Source organism: Juglans microcarpa x Juglans regia, chromosome 4D (genome assembly GCF_004785595.1).
Source record: "Juglans microcarpa x Juglans regia isolate MS1-56 chromosome 4D, Jm3101_v1.0, whole genome shotgun sequence".
Lineage (NCBI taxonomy): Eukaryota > Viridiplantae > Streptophyta > Magnoliopsida > Fagales > Juglandaceae > Juglans > Juglans microcarpa x Juglans regia.
The window spans coordinates 31,367,283-31,388,921 of NC_054600.1; the positions used below are offsets into that span (position 1 = coordinate 31,367,283).

The window sequence follows — 21,639 nt, forward strand, 5'->3', positions numbered from 1 at the left end:
TGCCAGGCCGCTGGAAGTTACCAAAATCTGCCAATTGTACTGCTGCGCTGGAAAATCCCAGTCCAGCATTCGGCAAGCTTTGGCATGGAACGGACTTGAAGAGGCAATGGACTCTATATAATGCCATCCAGCTGTCTACATCTCAGCCTAGCCTCGGCATGGAATGGACTTGATGAGTGTAGCGTTCCAACACCGCCTAGCCTCCTATTCAATATAAATCAAACACTGCCTTCCTGCGTACAAAAATCGCTAGATCTCTCTCTTGTATATCGTTAAGGAATGGCTTCTGCTGCTTGTTTGTTGTGTTACAAAATTCCTGCAGTGTTGATGCTGGTTCATCTCATAGTTGCCTTTTTGACGGCTGCTTCTGCTGGTAACTTCTACGAAAGCATTGACAATACCTGGGGCGATGGCCGCGCTAAAATATTCAGAAACGGGGAGCTCCTTACTCTCTCCCTTGACAGAGCCTCCGGCTCAGGCTTCCAGTCCAAGAATGAATATCTATTTGGAATGATCAATATGCAGATTAAGCTTGTCCCTGGCAACTCCGCCGGCACTGTCACTGCCTACTATGTAGGTTCCTTATCAGACAAATGTACCGTCCGTTCATTTCTCCTATACTTCATGCCTTAAGACCTTTATGTTAATACGTGAATCAATTAATTTTATGATGCAGTTGCGCTCAGAAGGGTCTTCATGGGATGAGATAGACTACGAATTCCTAGGCAACCAGAGTGGTGATCCTTATATTGTTCACACAAATGTTTACAGTCAAGGCAAAGGTGAAAGAGAGCAGCAATTCTACCTCTGGTTTGACCCCACAGCAGATTTCCACACTTACTCCATCCTTTGGAATCCAGGACTCATTATGTAAGTACTTATCTAGCTGTTGTATCTCCTAAAAGTATCGAATTTCTTGGTTGTCATCTGGTTTCTATCTTAGCTTCTATGTGGATGGCGTACCCATAAGAGAGTTCAAGAACTTGGAGTCCATCGGGTTACCATACCCAAAGAACCAGCCGATGAGGATACACTCCAGTCTATGGAATGCTGATGACTGGGCTACAAGAGGTGGTTTGATCAAAACAGACTGGACACGAGCTCCATTCACCGCTTCATATAGGAATTTCAATGCCAATGCCTGCGTGTGGTCTTCTGCAACATCTTCTTGCATTTCAAATTCCAAATCAATCAGCAGTGCTCCGCACTCTCGGGAATTGGATTCCGCTAGGCAAGAAAAGCTCAAGTGGGTGCAGAGGAATTACATGATTTACAACTATTGCACAGACACAAAGCGATTTCCACAAGGCATCCCTCCTGAGTGCACACTCACCGACAAATCCTAGAATGAACATCTGTTCTGGCACGTGTAGCTTTTGCACTTAATCTAGTTCTAGCCAATAGAAAATAAGGGATTGTATAGTATGTAATATATGCCACGTACGTGATGTAATATATGATATTAGACGCTATATTTATCCTGTAAAAACAGTTTGTACAATCTACCGACGGTCTTGCAGATGGCCTTTGTACTCTTAAGTCTTATCTCATAATAAATGTTCGATAATCAAGTTTCCATACTCCCAACTTGAGTACAATCTATTAAAAATGCCGAATAAAAAAATAATTGTTCCATATATATATGAAAAATATACGTTCTTTCAGAGACTAGAGAAATATAATTTCATACCATGTTCAATAAATCACCATGCATGACCACGATAAATGGCACAAAGAAACCTTCTTTTTTTTTTTGGGGGGGGGGGGGGGGAATAATTTGGGCGGCTTGTTTAAAGAGAAACGTTTGGGTTAATCACACTGTAACATCCCGCTTCTTAAAAAAAGACATTTTAAAATTTTCGAGGAGCCAGTGTGTTATTACTAAACTTAAACTTAAAAGCTTTTCTTTTTAACCAGCGCCAAATGTAAAAGATTTTCATAAATAACCATCTTTTAATAAATACTAAAAATTCAAAATAAAGTCTGCAGAAACACTTATTTAAAAAAATACGGAAGTCTCATGTGCTTATCAAAATAATTTATTTAAACTATAAACCATAGAAAAAAAAAATCATAGCATAATCTATCTAAGCCTCTGCCTCGCCTCCCGGAGTCAAGTCCTGTTCTGCAGTCTCATCCTCATAAATGTCATCACCTGGTATAGTTTAAAAACATAAAAACAAACTTAAATGAGTCAAATACTCAATAAGCAATACCTCATATAGTAAACATAATAAACATAAGGTTTCTTGAAAAACGTGCATACTCACAAATACATATGTAATTAACATGAACATGGACTTATCTTTCACTTATCATAGACCGTTACCCACTGTTGATCCCCGTGAGTTAGGATTAGCGAATCTAAGTAGATTCCGACTCCGCTCGTGGCCGCGGGTTGTGGAATCTATACATAAGGAAGATATACTGGGTGGACTACCAGTATGCACGACTTGGCAATGCAATATGCCCATCACATAGGTACCGTCTTCATATTATAACATAGGTTGTTACATATTTCATCAAAATTATACTTGCATACTTGTCATTTCATAGATTTCAAAAGAAATCACATACATACTTGTCATATCGTATCATAGATTTCAAATGAAATCGCATTCTTTCATAAATATCGTGATACATGTTTCCTTATATAAATTCATGACTTTTCATGAAAAATTTTATGCCTAACTCACACATAAATAATTTTATGCATAACTCTCACATAAAATCATGACTTTTCATAAATAATTTTATGAAATAACTCTTACATAAAATCATGCATTTCATAAATAATTTTATGAATAATCTCTTACATAAAATCATGTATTTCATAAATAATTTTATGAAATAACTGTCACATAAAATCATGCATTTTATAAATAATTTTATGTAATAACTCACATAAAATTATGCATTTCATAAATAATTTTATGAAATAATTGTCACATAAAATCATGCATTTAGGTACGTAAAAATGGGCTTCCAATGAAGGGCATACATGCATACTATCTTTTATTTATGAAAAGACAAGCAATTTACCATACATACGTGTAAGGATATAATCATGCTATTTACCTTGTAGTGCTAATCCACTATTTTGGCACGTAATCGGTCGCCTATAAAATAAACACGTAATTTGCATAAATTTCTAATTAAACATGTGATTTTATTTAAAACCTAAAATACTAAAATAGTCTATATTTCCTAAACCTAGATTCTTCCTAACACTAAAATATTCTCATCTTTTAATCCTAAATAGGCATGGGTATTTTTGAAAAACAATACAAAGGGCATTTTTGTAATTTAATTAACCCACTTAAAATTGATTTTATGGGTTGCATGCATTCGGGTTGGGTTTTACGCGTGAATGGGTTGCATGCATTCGGGTTGGGTGGTGTGATGCTCCCCAAGAGAAGAAGAAGGCAGTCGCGACAGTGGGTCTGGTGGCTGGGCACGGCGTCAACTCCGATGAGTGGCGGCTAAGCAACTGAGAGTGAGAGAGAGTTATGAGAGAGAGAGAAACTGAATCTTAGAGAGATTATGGGGAGAAGGTTTACGCACCACGCAGCGTGCATGGGAGCTTCGGGCGGTGGTGATGGGCATCACTGGGCGTCGCTGGGCAGTGGAGGCTAGATCTCCGGCATCTTCTGTTGCTGCTGGCGGTGGTGTCACGGCCCAACAGTGGCAAAACGTGGCTCTCGGTTTGGGTGAGGATATTTCCTCTATTTCGGTGCAGTAAAACATAGTATTGTTCGTGTGTTGGTTAGGCGGTGGGCTGGCGGGTATCGCCAGACGTGGTTGGCTTGGCTGAGCGACGGTGGTGGAGGGCAGCGTTATGAAGGGCGTCAGCACGTTAGGTGGCTTCCATTCGGGGTCCTTGTGTTGTGTTAAATGGGCTGGATGTGGGTTTGGTTTCCCATGATAATTCATGGCAGAGGGAGGAGCGGCTTGGAGGAAGAGGCTCAAGGTGGAGGGCTGAGCTAGGAAACACGATTGTTTTCTGTATTCACGGTGGAGGGAAAAACGACGTGATAATCTGGGGGTGTGAGGGGCTGGTTTCTGCTTGAGGATGAGGCTAGTGGTTCACGCTGGAAATAATGGCTCGGACTGGACGTAATAAGCCTTTAAATATAGACCAATGAAAACCCTAGTGAAGAAGAAGATGAAACGTACGTGCATGGAAGTGGATTTGATTTCGTACGTGTTTGAAATTTATAGAATAAAATCGTAACTAGAAGTTTTATTATGAAGAAGAAATAAGAATGGTAATAGTGTTTGGACTCTAACACACGTGCTTGGAGTAAAAAAAAATAAAAAATAAAAACTAAAAAATAAAATGATAATAATGGAGCCTTAACTCTAGGTTTAAAAAATATCATCTGATAATTCTCATATGGGCTTTAACTCATTTATTGAGCTTAAAAAAATTTATCTGTACTTTATCCCTAAAAAATATAGGATTGGGTCGTTACACACACTTTACCCCTTCGAACTTTTACTCAATTCATAATGTACCTCCGAAACTAATAATTGCATCAAAGTAGACCTTTGAACTTTCAAAACTTCCCAATCCCCCATTCCGTCTACCAACAGCATCAAATCTAACAGAAATTTACTACAAATATATAATTTTCATCTAATTTATTATCATTGACCATATAAAATATAAAATAATATAAGTTATCAATTAATAATAAATTATTAATCATTAACCATATATAAAATTATTTTATACTTAAGTTGCAAGTAAGTATGAATAATCTATGTACACAATGAAATTATTTTATATTTATTAACTATATATAAATTAATAAAAAAACTTATTTAATGATTTATTATTAATTGATTGCATATATTATTTTATATTTTATATGGTTAATGATAATAAATTATATGAAAATTATATCTTTACAATGAATGTTATGCACATGAATAACACGTGCAGTGAATTTCTATTAGAACATCTCATTTGGATATTAGCTAAATTTTTGTGGATTCAGTTTTTGGTTGCTTAGAACTGGTCATTCTTGGTTGTGCCTTTGAGTTCACTTAGTACTTCTCACGTCACCTCTTGAGGTTTGAGATGGAGGGATGAAATAAAGGAAGAGAGAAAGAAAAATAAGAGGTTGAAATGTTAAGAGAACAGGGAAAAGGACTGTACTGGTTTGAGTTGAAAAATTCCTCTGCTGTTTTCATGAATATATTTTCTGCTTTGCAAGCTTTTTTACAATTCAGATATGTTACTTGCTTGGTGAGCTGATGTTATTAGTTTTTAGATCATTAGTAAGTTTGGTTTTGTGCTTCCCTAACTTGTGCAATCAGTTCTTTTTTGAACAAGAACATCTCATTTGGATATTGGCTAAATTTTTGTGGATTCAGTTTTTGGTTGCTCAGAACTGGTCATTCTTGGTTGTGCCTTTGAGTTCATTTGGTACTTCTCATGTCACATCTTGAGGTGTGAGATGGAGGGATGGAATAAAGGAAGAGAGAATGAAAAATAAGAGGTTGAAATGTTAAGAGAACAGGAAAAAGGATTGTACTGGTTTGAGCTGAAAAAATTCCTCTGCTGTTTTCATGAATATATTTTATGCTCTGCAAGCTTTTTTACAATTCAGATATGTTACTTGCTTGGTGAGCTGGTGTTATTAGTTTTTAGATTATTTGTAAGTTTGGTTTTGTGCTTCCCTAACTTGTGCAATATGTTTTTTGAGCAAGGACATCTCATTTGGATGTGCAATAATTTTTTGTGGATTCTGTTTTTGGTTGCTTAGAACTGATAATTCTTGGTTATGCCTTTGAGTTCACTTGGTACTTCTCATGTCACCTCTTAAGGTGTGAGATGGAGAGATGGAATAAAGGAAGAGAAAATGAAAAATAAGAGGTTGAAATGTTAAGAGAACAGGAAATTAAATGTACTGGTTTGAGCTGAATTATTTTCCTCTGCTGTTTTCATGAATTTATTTTCTGCTTTGCTCCTGTTTGGGCTCAATTATGTAGCTATTGACTAACTTTAATCATGAGCATATGAGGGGAATCAATGGTGGAGTCTTATGTAAGAAGAAATGAAGAAATTTTGAGGAGACCATAAGCAAACAGTAAGAGAATTCACAATAGATTCTAACACTGAGTTGTGTATATCTTTATAGAAATTCACTAGTAGGAATACCAAATGACCTTAAAATCTCAATATGTGACATTAGAGAAACATTTACAGAAACCACGTAAAAGGGTGGGGTATAGTAGAATCATAGCCTCCTGGGGACTAGTCAATTTATTGCTTGTGAAAAGATCATTGCTCTGGTATTTTTATAACAATACACAGTAGTGAAGTTTATTTTGTTGTAACGGTTTTATTTTTTTTTGTGTATCATTGCCAGATTTCAGTTTGGAGAGATCAAAATATCAAATATGCAGAAGTTTTATTTATAAGGGCATTGTTGAAGTCGTGTTGAAGCTCGTTCTACCCACCCCTCATGCCTAGGTGCATATTGAAATAGCTGAGTAGATGTCCCATTTTAAAGATAGATCAGGTGCAGGACAATTGAGAAATATTGAATGAATGTGAACATTTTCAGATAATATTGTTTAGAACATATATTTAATAGTTGAGTTGTAGGTTTGGGATTCCAATTGGTACACCCTAGTGTAGCCCATAAGACACTTTAATGTGAATTATGTAATTAACTTTGGATGAATGAATGTATTTGATTAGGAGCTGATTCTGTTTCCTATTTCTATGTGGTGTTTATTATTTTTTTAATACATAATTTAAGTTATTTCAGGTCAGATACTAAATATATATATATATATATTTAGTGACTGACCTGCTTTTGTTAAGATGTGCAATATGTGCTATACTAACATTAATTATATAAGTGTGACAACAAACCCCAGCCAAAATGGCGAATGGAAAAAAAAAAAAAAAGAAGAACCAAAGCGTCTTTGCGGCGAATTCAAACTCGCTGGAATTAAGCATATACATACATCTAATTAAGTATTAGTAGCGAAAATATATCGCCGACATTCCCTAACTTGCAGCGATTTATATGCGCTGCAAATATGCAGCACTTCCGTCAATTACTATTGCGACGACCTGTGAAATCGAAGCGACTATTTTTTTTGGCGATAGAGACACATTGCGGTGACTTTTTGTCTGTAGGAATAGCTAATCACGCGACGAAAACTGAGATCGTCGTGATAATAATCGCGTCATTTACGGCGACTATTATTGCCGTAAAAAAACCTAGTAGCGACGATGTCAAAATATCGTTGGGAAAGAACAACATTTTTGCGGCGCTTTTCTGAATTATTTACGATGATATAAGTCGTTGCTCTTAACTTTTTCCAACGATATTGCACCAAACGTACAAGCTCTTTTGCGGCGTGTTTTGATATTATTTGGGACGAATAAAATTCGCCGCAAAAAGTTGTTTTCTCCAGCGAGTTTTGCCTTTTGCTGCGATCTATCAGAAAAAGGCATTTTTATTTCGTCGAACGTGCAGCGAGTAAAAAATTGCCGGAATAGAGGAACTGCAGCGATTTGGGTATGTATGTATTAGTGTCGATTTTGAGCGTTGGAAAAACTTTTTTTTCTTGTAGTGACAGAAGGGAGGTTGGAAAATTTTGAAAGTTTGAAAAGCTACTTTGATGTAATTATTAGTTTCGAATGTATATTATAAATTGAGTGAAGATTTGAGGGAGTGAAATGTAATTAATCGAAACGTTTAGAAATCATATAGTGGTGAATATCTTGGCATGCAGCTGTCTGCAATTAAAGAATTTCAGCTGAAAGAAGTAGAACGCACCAAATTAATGGACACATTTTATGAACACGATATTCCAATAACTCGACCAGCTAACTAACAATTTTTTATTTTTTATTTATATTGCAGTGGCAACTTAGGCAATATTATAACCCAGTCTATTCAATTATGATTTACTGTCTTTAACGCCTTTACTTTTTCAGCAGAGTTGGTACTGGGCCCAGTTCCTGAGAGAAATCATTTCGCTTTGTATGATAAAAGGCTAACCCCACTTGATAGAGTGGGTGGGAGCTGCCATGCACAAAGGCGGTGATAGACGAGGTGAGATTTGAATAGTAGGTTAGAATGAATTGAATTGAAATTAAAGTTAAAAATTAAATATAATATTATTAGAATATTTTTTTAATATTATTATTATTTTGAGATTTAAAAAAATTTAAATTATTTATCATATTTTATATAAAAATTTAAAAAAATTATAATTATAAAATGAGGTTGAATGAAATATTTTTTGTATCCGGACGGAACAACTACTTCGGAGCTTCGTGGTTGTTCGATCGATCTGCCTTGAACCGCGTTGTTGGATAATCATGAGAAGCGTGGTGGCACCCCTGTTTGGCCAGTCGTCGGTAGGTGTCAAGGCTGGCTACTTGGCCCCATGCCCATATTTTATGTCACAGCCAGCCCATTTACAACCCACATTTTCACCCATTATAACTCCTACCAATCATTTCAAATATCAAGGAACTTTCCAAAACACCCTGCTTCCTTCTTTTGTCTACTTCCTTATATTCTCTCGTCCTATTTATATTGCTCTACCAAAGGCACATTACTCGCAGAATCACAAAAACATCAAGCATCATAGTATCATAAAAAGACATTTACTCACCACCTAGTTCTCTTCCATCGCCTTGCACTCATGGCTTCTGCTTCGCTTTCTACTTCTACTTCAAGTAGTTCATTAATGGTTCTGTTTTCCATTTGGGTATGCTCTTTAATGGTTGCTTCTGCTGCTAACTTCAACCAAGAGTTTGACATCACTTGGGGAGATGGCCGCGCCAAGATACTCGACGATGGTGAACTTCTAACTCTTTCCCTGGATAAAGTATCTGGCTCAGGTTTTCAATCTAAAAATGAATATTTATTCGGGAAGATTGATATGCAAATCAAGCTTGTTCCTGGAAACTCTGCTGGCACTGTCACTGCATACTATGTAAGTCCCTTTACACACACACATAGAGGCACGCACGCATAGTTGTGGCCAATAATTGCCTCACGAATTTGTGCATGTTGATATGCTAATATCTGCACATACATGCAGTTGCGATCAAAAGGGTCATTGTGGGATGAAATAGACTTCGAGTTCTTGGGCAACCTAAGTGGCGATCCTTACATTGTCCACACTAATGTATTCAGCCAAGGCAAAGGCAACAGAGAGCAGCAGTTTTACCTCTGGTTCGACCCCACTGTTGATTTCCACACCTACACCGTCCTCTGGAATCCCCAACGCATCATGTAACTTCTAATCCTTCTAATTTTCCAAGTATTTGATATTTTTTCTACTTTCTTCAACTTCATTAACCAAATTCTCTCTTCTTTTTTTAGATTCTCGGTGGATGGCACTCCCATTAGAGAGTTCAAGAACATGGAGTCGATTGGTGTTCCTTACCCAAAGAACCAACCGATGAGGTTACAATCTAGTCTGTGGAATGCCGATGACTGGGCCACAAGAGGTGGGCTTGTCAAGACTGACTGGACGCACGCTCCCTTTACTGCCTCCTACAGAAACTTCAATGCGAATGCTTGTAAATGGTCTTCTGGGGCGTCATCTTGCAGTTCAAGCTCCTCCAGTAACGATGCTTGGCTCTCAGAGGAGTTGGATTCCACGAGTCAAGAAAGGCTTAATTGGGTCCAGAAGAACTACATGATTTACAATTATTGCAGAGACACAAACCGATTTCCCCAGGGTCTCCCTCCAGAATGCACTGCCACCAATTCGTCCTAGATAAAAGCCAGATTATTTGACTTTATTTTTCTCTTTTGAAATGTGAAATTCTTTATTTTCTTGTAATTTTATCTTCACATAAGCAACAAGTCACTATTTTTATTGTTTGAAATGGCAATAATTTCCTTTTGAATTATTAATTACAAGAATACGGTCAATGAGTTTGAACTTTGATATGCAGCAGCCATTATTTGTGACTGGGAACTTCCAACACTAAATTGGCATAAAAATATAGCAAATTTATTTCGATAGATCCATCTTCTTGAATCTTGACCAAAAAATGAGCTCCTTTTTTAAAACAAAAGGGAGACAAATTAAAGAAAGAAAAGCGATCTCCTTCGATCACATTTAATAGGATGATCTTATGCCATACAATAGTTTTAGTATTTTACAATGTCCGGACGGTTTCAGTAGGTTAGGGGAGAGTATACGCTTTCTTGGTCAGCAAATAAATTGCAAGGAAAATGCATACATGTCTTACGCTTGTGAGTTTGGGTAGCGAGGTATTATCAGGTATTTTGTGATTAATAGTAAAAAATTAATAAAAAAAATAATAATAAAATATTAAATAGTAGTGCAAAGTAAATAATAAATAATAATAAAATAATAAATAACAGTGAATTATTCTGAGAATACTTTAATACGCTCAGGGCGGTTCAAGGGTAACATCACTTAGGGCTTGTTTGAAAATAGTTTCTATCTCATCTCATCTCATCACAAATATTACTCGAATACAAATATTTTCAAACTAATTATTACAACTTTTTCAAATTAATCATTACAAATTTTCTAAACTTTTAAACTAAACACAAAAAATTATTTAACTTTTTCAAATTATAAAACAAAAATAATATTTTAATTTTATAATATTTTTAATTCAATTTTTTCTCTTTCATTTCTCAAAATTCAATAAATACTTAAGTCAAACCATCTCACTACTTTTTATAAACGATCTTATTATTATTCACAAAATTTTTATCTCATCTCATCTCATTTTCTAAGTATCTACATCCCTTTAGGTTCCTAGGCCCCACCCTATACAAGGCTCCAAATTTTAAAGTGAAGATATTTTTTATGTTAATGTTTTTAGAAAATATAAAAACTATTTTATTAAATAAGAGTTTAAATAATTTTTTATATTTTTCAATGTGTGCAAGACCCGATGATACTAAATTTAATAAATGAATAATTAATATTTTCTAGAGGCACAAAATTTAGAATGAGACCTCATTTTAAATTGTTGTATTAGATATAAATAAAAAATTTATTTAAATAATTTAAATAAAGCCTCTTTTTATTGAAAATTTTGAAAAATATTTAATATAGTAATTTATATTTTATTGTTTTATCATTTATATTTGAAAAATATCGATCGATGTCCCAATTAATGAAAGAATTAAAGTTAGAAATAGTATTCTTACTCGTCACATATAGGGGAGTGTATACGATTTAATCTCGAAAAAATGTTGGAAGAGGAAAGAAATGACTCCATTTGATATCATAACTAGTTGAGTACCTGCGCGATGCCCGAATGTAATCTAAAAGTGATTATTATTATTATTATTATTATTAATTATAATATAATAATAATAATAATAGATTAAATCAGACGCTAAAAAGATAGAGTCAGTGGAAGTGGCTCAAATATTAATTAATATTCTAAATTAGATAAGGTTTATTAAAATGACCTTTCAGATTACACATAAGACCTAAATTATCACAACCTAACTTGAAAAGAACAAAACCCTTATTTCAAAAATTATATTATTTTATGGATTCGACGGTGAACAAATGGTCTCCAACATCATCAAGTCACGCGGTATTACAACCACTAACCAATGCGTGAAAATTTCTCATGCGACCATATCATGGCTTTTGATAACAGGGGATACAATCATACCATGCATACCACCTCAGAAGATGAAGAAAAAGTTAAGTACTTGAAACAAATATGGGAAAGTTGTTGACACTTTCACGTACTGATCATAATGGAGAAGTTGGTAGAGGCAGTAAAGTGAGCCCACACGCACAAGGCATTAGGCAAAGCAACTTCAAAGTTTCGTGTTCGTTTTAGGCTCTAAAACGCGTGTGCCGGCTGGATATTAATCACCAATGAGAGTGAGACGACACAGAACCCATCTGGCTCTCGTGATGGCTATGGCGGAAAAAAGCAGAGTCAATGTCCAGCTGTTCTCACTATTCACTACTAATATCCCTAACGCAAACCCTACTTAGACCACGCGGCAAGGAACCTTCTCAACCCTTCGTTTTTCTCTTTTTTTGTCTCTGTCCTCTTTTTCACCCCTATAAATGGCGTGGCACTTGGCCTTTGGTGCATCAGTCTCATCTATTCAAGAAACAAACCAAAGCTTCCCTGCTCTACTTTTTGTACCTCCGATTCTTTTGCTATAGAATCAAATACCAATTACCGATGTCTTCTTTCTCTTCACTTTGTTCAACTGCTCTGCTAATCCTGGCATTGGTCAGCTCTGTGGGGATTTCTTTTGCGGGTAATTTCAATCAAGACTTTTACATTACTTGGGGAGATGGCCGTGCCAAGATACTCAACAGCGGCGACCTTCTTACTCTCTCCCTTGACGAAGCCTCTGGCTCTGGTTTCAACTCCCAGAACGAGTATTTATTTGGTAAGATAGATATGCAAATCAAGCTTGTCCCTGGAAATTCCGCTGGCACCGTGACAGCCTACTACGTATGTTCTTGTTCATATATTTGTTGCTTTATCTTAATACTACGTACATGATCATTTCACGGCTGTATCTGTTAACAAATGGCTCGGATATTGCAGTTACGCTCAGAAGGGTCGTTGTGGGATGAGATAGACTACGAATTCTTGGGCAACGTAAGCGGCGAACCTTATATTGTTCACACAAATGTTTTTGGACAAGGCAAAGGCAACAGAGAGCAGCAATTCTATCTTTGGTTTGACCCCACGGCTGACTTCCACACCTACTCCATTCTTTGGAACCCCCAACGCATAATGTAAGCACAAAAATCCAATCCCATAACCCATAATCGGTTCCTACATCATGTTCTCACTCCTTTCTTCCAGCTATGATACTGACACTTTTCATTCGTTGCTTTTCAGCTTCTCTGTGGATGGCACTCCCATTAGAGAGTTCAAGAACCATGAGTCGATTGGCGTTCCATTCCCAAAAAACCAGCCGATGAGGATACACTCTAGCCTCTGGAATGCTGATGACTGGGCCACAAGGGGTGGACTAGTCAAGACAGATTGGACACAAGCTCCTTTTACTGCTTCCTATAGGAACTTCAATGCGGATGCTTGTGTTTGGTCTTCTGGGGCATCTTCCTGCGGCTCAAGTTCACCTTCCACCTCCGCTGCCAATGCTTGGCTCTCCGAAGAGCTGGACTCGGCAAGCCAAGAGAGGCTCAAGTGGGTGCAGAAGAATTACATGATTTACAACTACTGCACGGACGCAAAGCGATTTCCTCAAGGTCTTCCTCCAGAGTGCACAGCCACCAGCGAGTCTTAAATACCACAATATTGTAGAGCTGTTGCCATTTTTTTGTCATATATTCGATTCTGAAATTTGAGAAACACAATTATTTCACTCATTGTGGTTGTAATGACACAATAAAATGGATCACCGAAACAGAGTTTGGATGTCAGTTTTACTGTTTGAAATACATCAAAAGCGATTATTTTCTATATTTGTGACATCAAATATAAGCATTACGAAGTAGAAGTGATGTGCCATTTATTTTCAAAAAAAAAAAAAAAAAGAAAAGTGATGTGCCATTTAACTGTTTAATTTCGTTCTTATAACAGTGCAGCCAGTTGTATGCTTGTATTGATGTTTGATATGTTCAGGATAGCCTAAACACATGGAGAGTAAGCTCTGAACTCTTAAAAAATAAACTTCTCTTAGGTAATGTTTTGTTTTTAGAAAACATCTCACCTGATTTTATTTAATTATTATAACTTTTTTAATTTTTAATATAAAATAAAATAAATAATTTAATTTTTTTAAATCGTAAAATAAAAATAATATTAAAAAATATATTTAAACAATATTTTATTAAATTTTTTAACTTTAATCTCAACTTATCTTATCTCTAAAAATAAACGGACCTTATTAACTCATTTTGTTTAAATGGAATAATGGAATTTCATAGAGAACTTTTAATATTAAAATTCATGATTTTTTTTTTTTTTTAAAAAGGTGTGATCCTATAATTGTATTAGTTTGTTTTGATAAAAAAAAAATCAAAACAGAAAATAGTAGTACTATAGAGATACTGTGATGTGAGTCTTAAGATAATTTATTTTCTGTTGGTCCAAATTATGTTGGCTTTAAAATCCTAAAATTATTGAGACTTATTTTTCAAGAGTTCAATAAATATTTGAAGAGAAATATTTTAGTCATAAAAAAATTTTATAAAAATAAATTTATAAATTAATATGATTTGATGTAATATATTAGATTGTAAAATTTATTTTATTATAAAATAATTCTAATATATCATAAATTTATTTTATTATAAAATAATTCTAATATATCTTATAGATTGTAAAATTTATTTTATTATAAAATAATTCTAATATATCATAAATTTATTTTATTATAAAATAATTCTAATATATCTTATAAAATTACATAAATTTATAAATTTATTTTCATAAAATCTTCCTATTCGTATTTGAAATAACTTTTTTGGATAATTAATTTACTTTTTTGGATAATTCATTTTGGTTGAAGTTGTACAAAATCATTAAAAGCCCAAGTCCAATCCAAAACTAATCTCTGCAATGTGTCAGTTCCGTATTGCCTGGGCCATGCTCTGACCTTTTGAGCCCTGACGCGCATTCAAAGTGGGCCATGTGGCCCGTAGTCGTCCATAGTTTTCAAAGCATGATTGCAACAAAACATAGTTATTGAAAGAAGTTGGAACAAAAACACAGTGCTACCACAGATCTCCTTTACGAATCCATGCCTAGGCCCCTGTTATTTGCACCATCATGATTCATCAAGTCAATTTACATAAACACTAGACAATATTTTTAGACGCAGACCAGAAATATTTAAATACATACCAAACCCAAGCCCGAATTAAATAAAAAGTATTATTATTTTCCCTATGCGATTCGGACAGAGCGAATTAAAGGGAAATTGTAGTTCGATGAGTTCCCCTAAAACTACCTGCTATGAATATGATAACAATTGATTAAATTAATAAGCAATGGGAAGGAAGGAAGGAAGGTGGGTGTGTATTGGAGGACCCAAGTTCGTGGTAGCCCACTAACCCTTTACGTTGCTGCCACAACCATCCACTTTACAGCTCACTTTTCGCTTGCTTAAAACCATCCAAGTCTCTACCATCCCACATATTACTTGGTGGTATATGTATTAATATTCTATATATTCCAATTGCTTTTAGGCCGTAGAACATCAAATATGGGTGTCATTGCTTCAAATGCTTCTGCAGGCCGACTGCAAATCTCTCTTCTGTTTTGCTTTTTGGTGGCTGCTTTTGCCGGTCACTTTTACGATGACTTTCGCATAACCTGGGGAGAGGATAAAGCCAAGATACTTAACAATGGAGACCTTCTTACTCTTTCTCTCGACAAAATCTCTGGCTCGGCCTTCCAGTCCAACAAGAAGTATCTTTTCGCAAAGATTGATATGCAGATCAAACTTGTACCTGGCAATTCTGCTGGCACCGTCACTGCCTACTATGTAAGTCTCCTTCATTTTGTTTCGTTTGTGTTTGTGTTTTTGCCACCTTTTCTTTCATCCGGTTCCATTAATGACTTTGAAGATACTCATGATCATGTCGTATACATGTGTGGTTTCAGCTGTCCTCACAAGGGCAATACCATGATGAGATAGACTTTGAATTCCTCGGGAACTTAAGTGGTCATCCATACATCCTCCACACTAACGTCTTTTCTCAAGGCAAGGGCAACAGAGAAGAGCAATTCTACCTCTGGTTTGATCCCACTGCAGATTTCCACACCTATACCATCCTTTGGAATCCCCAACGCATTGTGTAAGAACTAAGAACACATGATCTTGAAAGCCTACCTGCATTATTAATTATACTGATATGCGTATTAAGTTTTCTTTTTGATCTCTATCTAATTCTATATTTTATTAGCTTTTATGTGGATGGCATTCCCCTCAGAGAGTTCAAGAACCTAGCATGGATGGGTATCCCATTCCCAACATACCAGCCAATGAAATTATACTCCAGTCTTTGGAATGCTGATAACTGGGCAACAAGAGGTGGACTTGTGAAGATAGATTGGACCCAAGCACCCTTCAATGCTTCCTATAGGAATTTCAGTGACAGTAATGCTTGTGTTTCATATTGGGGTCCCACTACTTCTTGCACTACTTCAGGGACAAGGGGAGGCTGGTTTTGGCAAACGCTTGATTACAGTGATCAGGAAAAGCTCAAATGGGTTCAGGACAATTACAGGATCTACAACTACTGCCAAGACATAGAGCGGTTCCCTCAAGGGTTGCCCCCAGAATGTTATATTTCTACCGACTACTAGCTGGAACGCTGCGCTTCGTACGTACGTCTAGTTCGAAGCCTAAATTGAAGTTTTGCTCTTTTTTTGGATTTCCATAATTCCTTACTTCTTTTAATTTCTTTTTTCACAATATCATGTCGAATATCCCCCAATAAACTCGGCCTGTTTTTACAGTTTACGTACGTGTTATATAATAATCATGCGTACATATATATACAATTAATGAAAAAACTTTCAATTTCCATATTAACGTACAGCAAGATTAATGTGCTGATCATCATACAGCTAGCAGAGAATCAAAACCATATTAATATTCCAATGTTATTTATGCAATTTACTAACATGCAGTTGATCTAGAGATTAAATCGTTAGCTAGATGGCAAAATTTGATTGGTCCCTCAAAATTACATATTGCATGCTAAATATCGGTCCGGGTGAAAATTAATTAGCTAGTTCTAAATTATGACGTCGGTGAATCATATAATTATACATGAAGAATCCTAATGATTTGTTTAATTAATTAGAACCAATGAATTGACACAGTTAACCTTACTACAATTTCATTAAGGCCGATGAGTCCTCCAGTTTCTTTTAAGCGACCGGGTACCATATAATTGTAGTCTCTGTCTTTCCTCGATCCTCACGAGCCCTAGCTAATTAATTAATTCATGCACCAACATGGCAATTGTTCGAAACTACGTTAAATTAAATTGAATGAAATTAAAGATCTTATATTATTTGCCTATTAAAAAACATAACTTAATTCAGTAATTGACTTGAATACAACATCAACCATTAATCAGTATATGCTTTATATACGACCTAGCTTTTTTATTTCTCCCCTGATTTTATATATATATATATATATATATATATATATATGCAACTGTGGTTTTTGGTTTGATGAATTTCATCGATCAATTGGCTAGTTAATTCGAGTCACTTCAAAGATTGGATCATTGATTCAAATGTTCATTAATTAACCCAACTTGCTATATGAATTTAATTAAGGCCTATATATATAGCTGGCCGCAGAGATCGTATTTTTTGGAAAATTAAACAAAATCATTTTAGACGACGTTTAAGAATAATTAACCATGCATAGTCGATGTAACTAGCTAGGTTTTCCAAGTACTATTGTAGATGTTTGGGACATGATATCGCGTGCCGTGTCTTCGGCTCGTACCCTTGTCTAGCGTCGAGGAAACCGACCTCCGAGTCGGTAAAATTCCTGATCTAAAAGACTAGCTAGTGGTCCGTTCTTTCCTAATTGATTAACGAGTTTCATTCGATTTATTTCCCGTAATTATAGGGATCCTTTCATGCTTATACCTTTCACGTACTTCCGAAACAATTTCCTCTGACACGCCTATAAACCCACTAATCTTAATATATACAGGATACCGCGACATTATTTTCCCGAATCCTGAAATTTTATTGCGATCTTCGGGTTAATTACCAAACCTCTTACAATCTTGGTGCAGTATCTCGCTAGGGTTTTGTTATGTCAACAAAGGATAAACACAAGCTGGGTGATATTCTGGTGACAGAAAACAGTGATGGAGACCAGTTTCCGGTCGGCATGCGAGTCCTTGCGATTGATGCAAACTCAGTCTGCCTCAGATATCTAGTCGCTTTACTTGAAATATGTCGATACAAAGGTTGGTTCATTTTGAGTAATTATTTTTGCTTGATATATATATTTATTCGATAGCCGGCCCCAAGGGACGATGTTCCGATTCGTGTCTATGTATCTATGTATGCCCTTTTTTCCCTATATTTTAATTATCACGCTCCCATGTGCTGTTCTAATATTGTTTTTTTAGGTAGTTTGGTTTTTCTTCTTCACCAGCTAAAGTTGTATGAATGTGCTTAATTTCGTTCGTTATAGTTCGAATTTCTTCAAGTACTGCGTTAGAGTAGTGACGAATAATTACTTGCATCATACGCCCTGATACTATCATATTTCGTACTTGCAAATTAATATAATCAATGGATTTAGCTTTCTTGAGGAGGTTTATAAATATATATATACACCATAAAGTCCTGATACTTCCTTTAATTTGTTCGATATTTAAGCAATCGATCGCTCACGCAGAGCTTCTCATGAACACGATATATTGTTTTTGTACGTAGTTAGGGCGACAACTAAAGCAGAAGAAGCTCTTCGAATGTTAAGAGAGAATAAAGACGAATTTGATATTGTGATTACCGATGTCGTCAGGCAGGATATCGACGGGTTTAAGCTTTTGCAGATTATAGGCATTGAAATGGATATACCTGTAATTAGTAAGATCTAAACTCATGATCCCGCTACCTTTCTTTATTTGCTTGGAGCATATATATGCATGTGCACGAAGAAAAACTAGTTTAGAATTAAGTACGTACGAATGACGTCGTATTGACAACCTATTACAATAAGCCATGCATCGCATTAAAACTTTTGTGTGGGCATTAATGTTTAGTGGTATGGCATTGTATCATGATCGATAGGTTGTAAATAACACGTATCCGTACGTCAAGATCAGTACTACCTTAAAAGACACTGCACCTATTGTCGATGAACTTAATTGTTAGTCTGATTAATGTAAATTTGAAACGTCTGCAGTGGTGTCTGCAAATGATGATTTGGCAAATATAAGCAGGAGTGTAACTAATGGGGCCCGAGACTATTTGTTGAAACCTCTTCGACTACAGGAGATGAGGAACATATGGCAACATGTCTACAGGAAAAAAGTTAGTAATCCTCATGATCAATCTTGCATTACGAAAGAAATAACAGATCGAAAATCATTGCCTACGAAAACAGTTAATGTCAAACTGAAAAGGGAAGAAGATGAGACAACTAACACTGATCAGTCTCAGAGTCTTTTCTCTGCGAGGAAGAAAACAAGGTTTACCTGGACCCCCGATCTACATCTCAAATTTGTTAATGCTATTCAGGAACTAGGAGATCAGGGTGGTAAGTCGTACAACACAAACATCACACGCATCTGTACTAATGTTTTCAACGCAAGATACATACATACATACATACATATACATACATATATATATATTATATGGTCGGTACTTAATTTCTCGAATGCCTCATAAACTTACTGTTTATGATTTTCTGATATTCACAGATGCAGTACCAATTAAGATACTCAGAACCATGAATGTTCCTGGACTCACTCGGGAAAATGTTGCTAGCCATCTTCAGGTGAGTTCAGACCTTGACTACTAGCTATGTAGTTCGTATATTCTTGGCAAAGATCAATGATTCTTATTACTGTAGAAATTTGTATATGGCTAAGTTGACAATTCGATGACAGTCTAACTAAATCTATCTAGCTTCTTTTTATTCCTTGTACCGATCTAGAAATATAGAAATATACTGAAGAAGCAAAGCGCTGCGGTGATTCAAGAGGAATTACATGGCGAGCCTGATTCGAATATATCTAGTGGAAATTCAAACAGTAAGCTGAAAAGTTATGGCACTGCCTATCGAGCTATGAGAGAGGAATTAGTACCAGCTGGTAATTTCGTCGACCATCTTGGTAATATTATTTCAAGATCTGAGGCATTAGACAGATCTCCCATAAATATTTCTCCCACGGATATGAAAGAGAGAATTCTAAAACCAAGGGATCATCAGCTGGAGATGTTCCAGTACTACAGGCAATCTCCCGGCTATTCTATAGGTCAAATACAGCAAGCAGGCCGGTTACATAGTCATCATCACGTGTACGAAAACCTCCCTCCAACTCCATTGCCGACCAAAACCTACCACCTTCCTGTACTGGCAGATCACTTCAATTTTCCAAATATCTTTCCGGAAATCAAGCTGCACGATGGATACATGGGAATTTCTTCTCAGCTTTTTAATTATAGAATTGGTTGCCAAGTTGATGCGGGTAGTACTCGACCTCCTTCTAGTTCTAGCCTTCTTGATCATGAAGCTCGTTATAGCATTGTTGACCAAGCAGCTGGTGCAAGTAGTACAAGATTGTATCCCTATCGGCCTGCTGATTATGGCTACTCTCAAATGCTTGTGGATGCTTCAATTCATATGGGTTCAACTTCCGATCAACATGCTTCAGTTCCCCGGCCCCTTCAAAACTTTGTACCTGGTACTCAGAGCATTCTCATTAGATTTCTTATAAAATTTCTTATGATTTAGTTAAAAAGTATATTTTTTAAAATTTTACTCATCATTTAAAATCCTTCTACATTTTATTTCCTATCAATTTTCTATTCTATTAAAATAATATTTCTTTATTACTTTTTTCTCACTTTCATTTACAAATTTAACTACTAAATATATTTGTTTTATGTTTTGAACTATTACTCTACTGAATATTTTAAATAAAAAATTAAATTATTTTTAATATTTTTAAAATTATTATTTTTTTATATTTTCATAGTTATTTAAATTATTTTTAAAATTATTATTTAAAACTACAACAAATATCAGTATGAGAGAAAGTGTAGATAATTAGAAGAATAATTAATTTAATTGAAATGAATAAAATATTGATAAAAGTGATTTAGGGAATAATGAATAGTAATTCCGGAACCACTATTCATTCTCTAAATCTTTTTACTAAAATAAGAATTCGGATGGAGGAAGGTTTTGAGAGTATTTCTTAAATTTTTCCTCAAATTATAAGAAAAAAGTGATTTTAGAGAATCCAATAGAGATGCTCTTAACCTCCTTATTTTCAACAATCTGTCACTTAATTTTTAATATTTAATTTTTATAATAGATTTATGCTAAAATTATTATGAACAATGCTTGATAAATTATAAAATCAATCTGATATATATGATGTTCCTATCCAAATGGTAAATTTTTTTTAAGATTCTTTTATAGATCTAATACTTTAATTGTTATGAAAAAAACTAATTTACTTTAATTTTTTAATAAATATGGCACGCTCAGGGAGTAGCGAGTACTGTGGGAGATAGCAGACGCTTGTTCTAATTGCTTTGCTCTGTGTGTGCGTGTTTTAATTTTTTTTTTTTCCTTGTTTTGCCCTTAGCTAAATCAACGCAAGGGAAAAAAGTTGGCTAAATATCTAGAAACTGCTGCAGGCACAAATCTCTGATAGAAAATGTTTGTGTGTCTAGACTGTCCAGGCTACATGCAATATGCGGCTATGTCAGATTTGAAGGGAAAAGGCAAGGCCGCCAACGCTTTACAATATTTTCCAGAGCATCGAAACGCGGAAAGTGGTTCCCATCATTACAGCAGCGGCTTCACGGATGATGACCTTGCTGCCATTGTAAAAGAGGTAATTAACAAGAAAAGTGCTGATTTGCTCTATGCATGATTCTTCGTTTTGAGTGTATTTTATTTT

The 21,639-nt window shown here is 35.4% G+C and overlaps 4 protein-coding genes across 4 annotated transcripts; all 4 read left to right on the forward strand.

Moving 5' to 3' along the window:
- Positions 1-170: 170 nt before the first annotated feature.
- Positions 171-1,580, forward strand: LOC121261010 (xyloglucan endotransglucosylase/hydrolase protein 22-like). Its single transcript, XM_041163143.1, has 3 exons — positions 171-573; positions 677-870; positions 944-1,580. Exons 1-3 carry the CDS (start codon positions 280-282, stop codon positions 1,344-1,346), a joined length of 891 nt encoding a protein of 296 aa, XP_041019077.1. The 5' UTR covers positions 171-279; the 3' UTR covers positions 1,347-1,580.
- A 6,991-nt stretch (positions 1,581-8,571) lies between these two features.
- Positions 8,572-9,945, forward strand: LOC121261015 (probable xyloglucan endotransglucosylase/hydrolase protein 23). Its single transcript, XM_041163147.1, has 3 exons — positions 8,572-8,979; positions 9,088-9,281; positions 9,372-9,945. Exons 1-3 carry the CDS (start codon positions 8,686-8,688, stop codon positions 9,769-9,771), a joined length of 888 nt encoding a protein of 295 aa, XP_041019081.1. The 5' UTR covers positions 8,572-8,685; the 3' UTR covers positions 9,772-9,945.
- A 2,159-nt stretch (positions 9,946-12,104) lies between these two features.
- LOC121261014 (probable xyloglucan endotransglucosylase/hydrolase protein 23) lies at positions 12,105-13,422 on the forward strand. Its single transcript, XM_041163146.1, has 3 exons — positions 12,105-12,481; positions 12,578-12,771; positions 12,878-13,422. The coding sequence occupies exons 1-3, from the start codon at positions 12,203-12,205 to the stop codon at positions 13,284-13,286; spliced, it is 882 nt and encodes a 293-aa protein (XP_041019080.1). The 5' UTR covers positions 12,105-12,202; the 3' UTR covers positions 13,287-13,422.
- A 1,481-nt stretch (positions 13,423-14,903) lies between these two features.
- LOC121261016 (probable xyloglucan endotransglucosylase/hydrolase protein 23) lies at positions 14,904-16,494 on the forward strand. The gene is made up of 3 exons (XM_041163149.1): positions 14,904-15,491; positions 15,611-15,804; positions 15,913-16,494. The coding sequence occupies exons 1-3, from the start codon at positions 15,210-15,212 to the stop codon at positions 16,313-16,315; spliced, it is 879 nt and encodes a 292-aa protein (XP_041019083.1). The 5' UTR covers positions 14,904-15,209; the 3' UTR covers positions 16,316-16,494.
- The last annotated feature ends 5,145 nt before the right edge of the window (positions 16,495-21,639 follow it).

Bases quoted from the DNA above. Each gene is read 5' to 3' on its own strand.
- LOC121261010 (XM_041163143.1), top strand. From the start codon at position 280: ATGGCTTCTGCTGCTTGTTTGTTGTGTTACAAAATTCCTGCAGTGTTG. The intron at 574-676 runs GTAGGTTCCTTA...TTTATGATGCAG, and splicing joins GCACTGTCACTGCCTACTAT to TTGCGCTCAGAAGGGTCTTC. The intron at 871-943 runs GTAAGTACTTAT...TTTCTATCTTAG, and splicing joins TGGAATCCAGGACTCATTAT to CTTCTATGTGGATGGCGTAC.
- LOC121261015 (XM_041163147.1), top strand. From the start codon at position 8,686: ATGGCTTCTGCTTCGCTTTCTACTTCTACTTCAAGTAGTTCATTAATG. The intron at 8,980-9,087 runs GTAAGTCCCTTT...ACATACATGCAG, and splicing joins GCACTGTCACTGCATACTAT to TTGCGATCAAAAGGGTCATT. The intron at 9,282-9,371 runs GTAACTTCTAAT...TTCTTTTTTTAG, and splicing joins TGGAATCCCCAACGCATCAT to ATTCTCGGTGGATGGCACTC.
- LOC121261014 (XM_041163146.1), top strand. From the start codon at position 12,203: ATGTCTTCTTTCTCTTCACTTTGTTCAACTGCTCTGCTAATCCTGGCA. The intron at 12,482-12,577 runs GTATGTTCTTGT...CGGATATTGCAG, and splicing joins GCACCGTGACAGCCTACTAC to TTACGCTCAGAAGGGTCGTT. The intron at 12,772-12,877 runs GTAAGCACAAAA...GTTGCTTTTCAG, and splicing joins TGGAACCCCCAACGCATAAT to CTTCTCTGTGGATGGCACTC.
- LOC121261016 (XM_041163149.1), top strand. From the start codon at position 15,210: ATGGGTGTCATTGCTTCAAATGCTTCTGCAGGCCGACTGCAAATCTCT. The intron at 15,492-15,610 runs GTAAGTCTCCTT...GTGTGGTTTCAG, and splicing joins GCACCGTCACTGCCTACTAT to CTGTCCTCACAAGGGCAATA. The intron at 15,805-15,912 runs GTAAGAACTAAG...ATATTTTATTAG, and splicing joins TGGAATCCCCAACGCATTGT to CTTTTATGTGGATGGCATTC.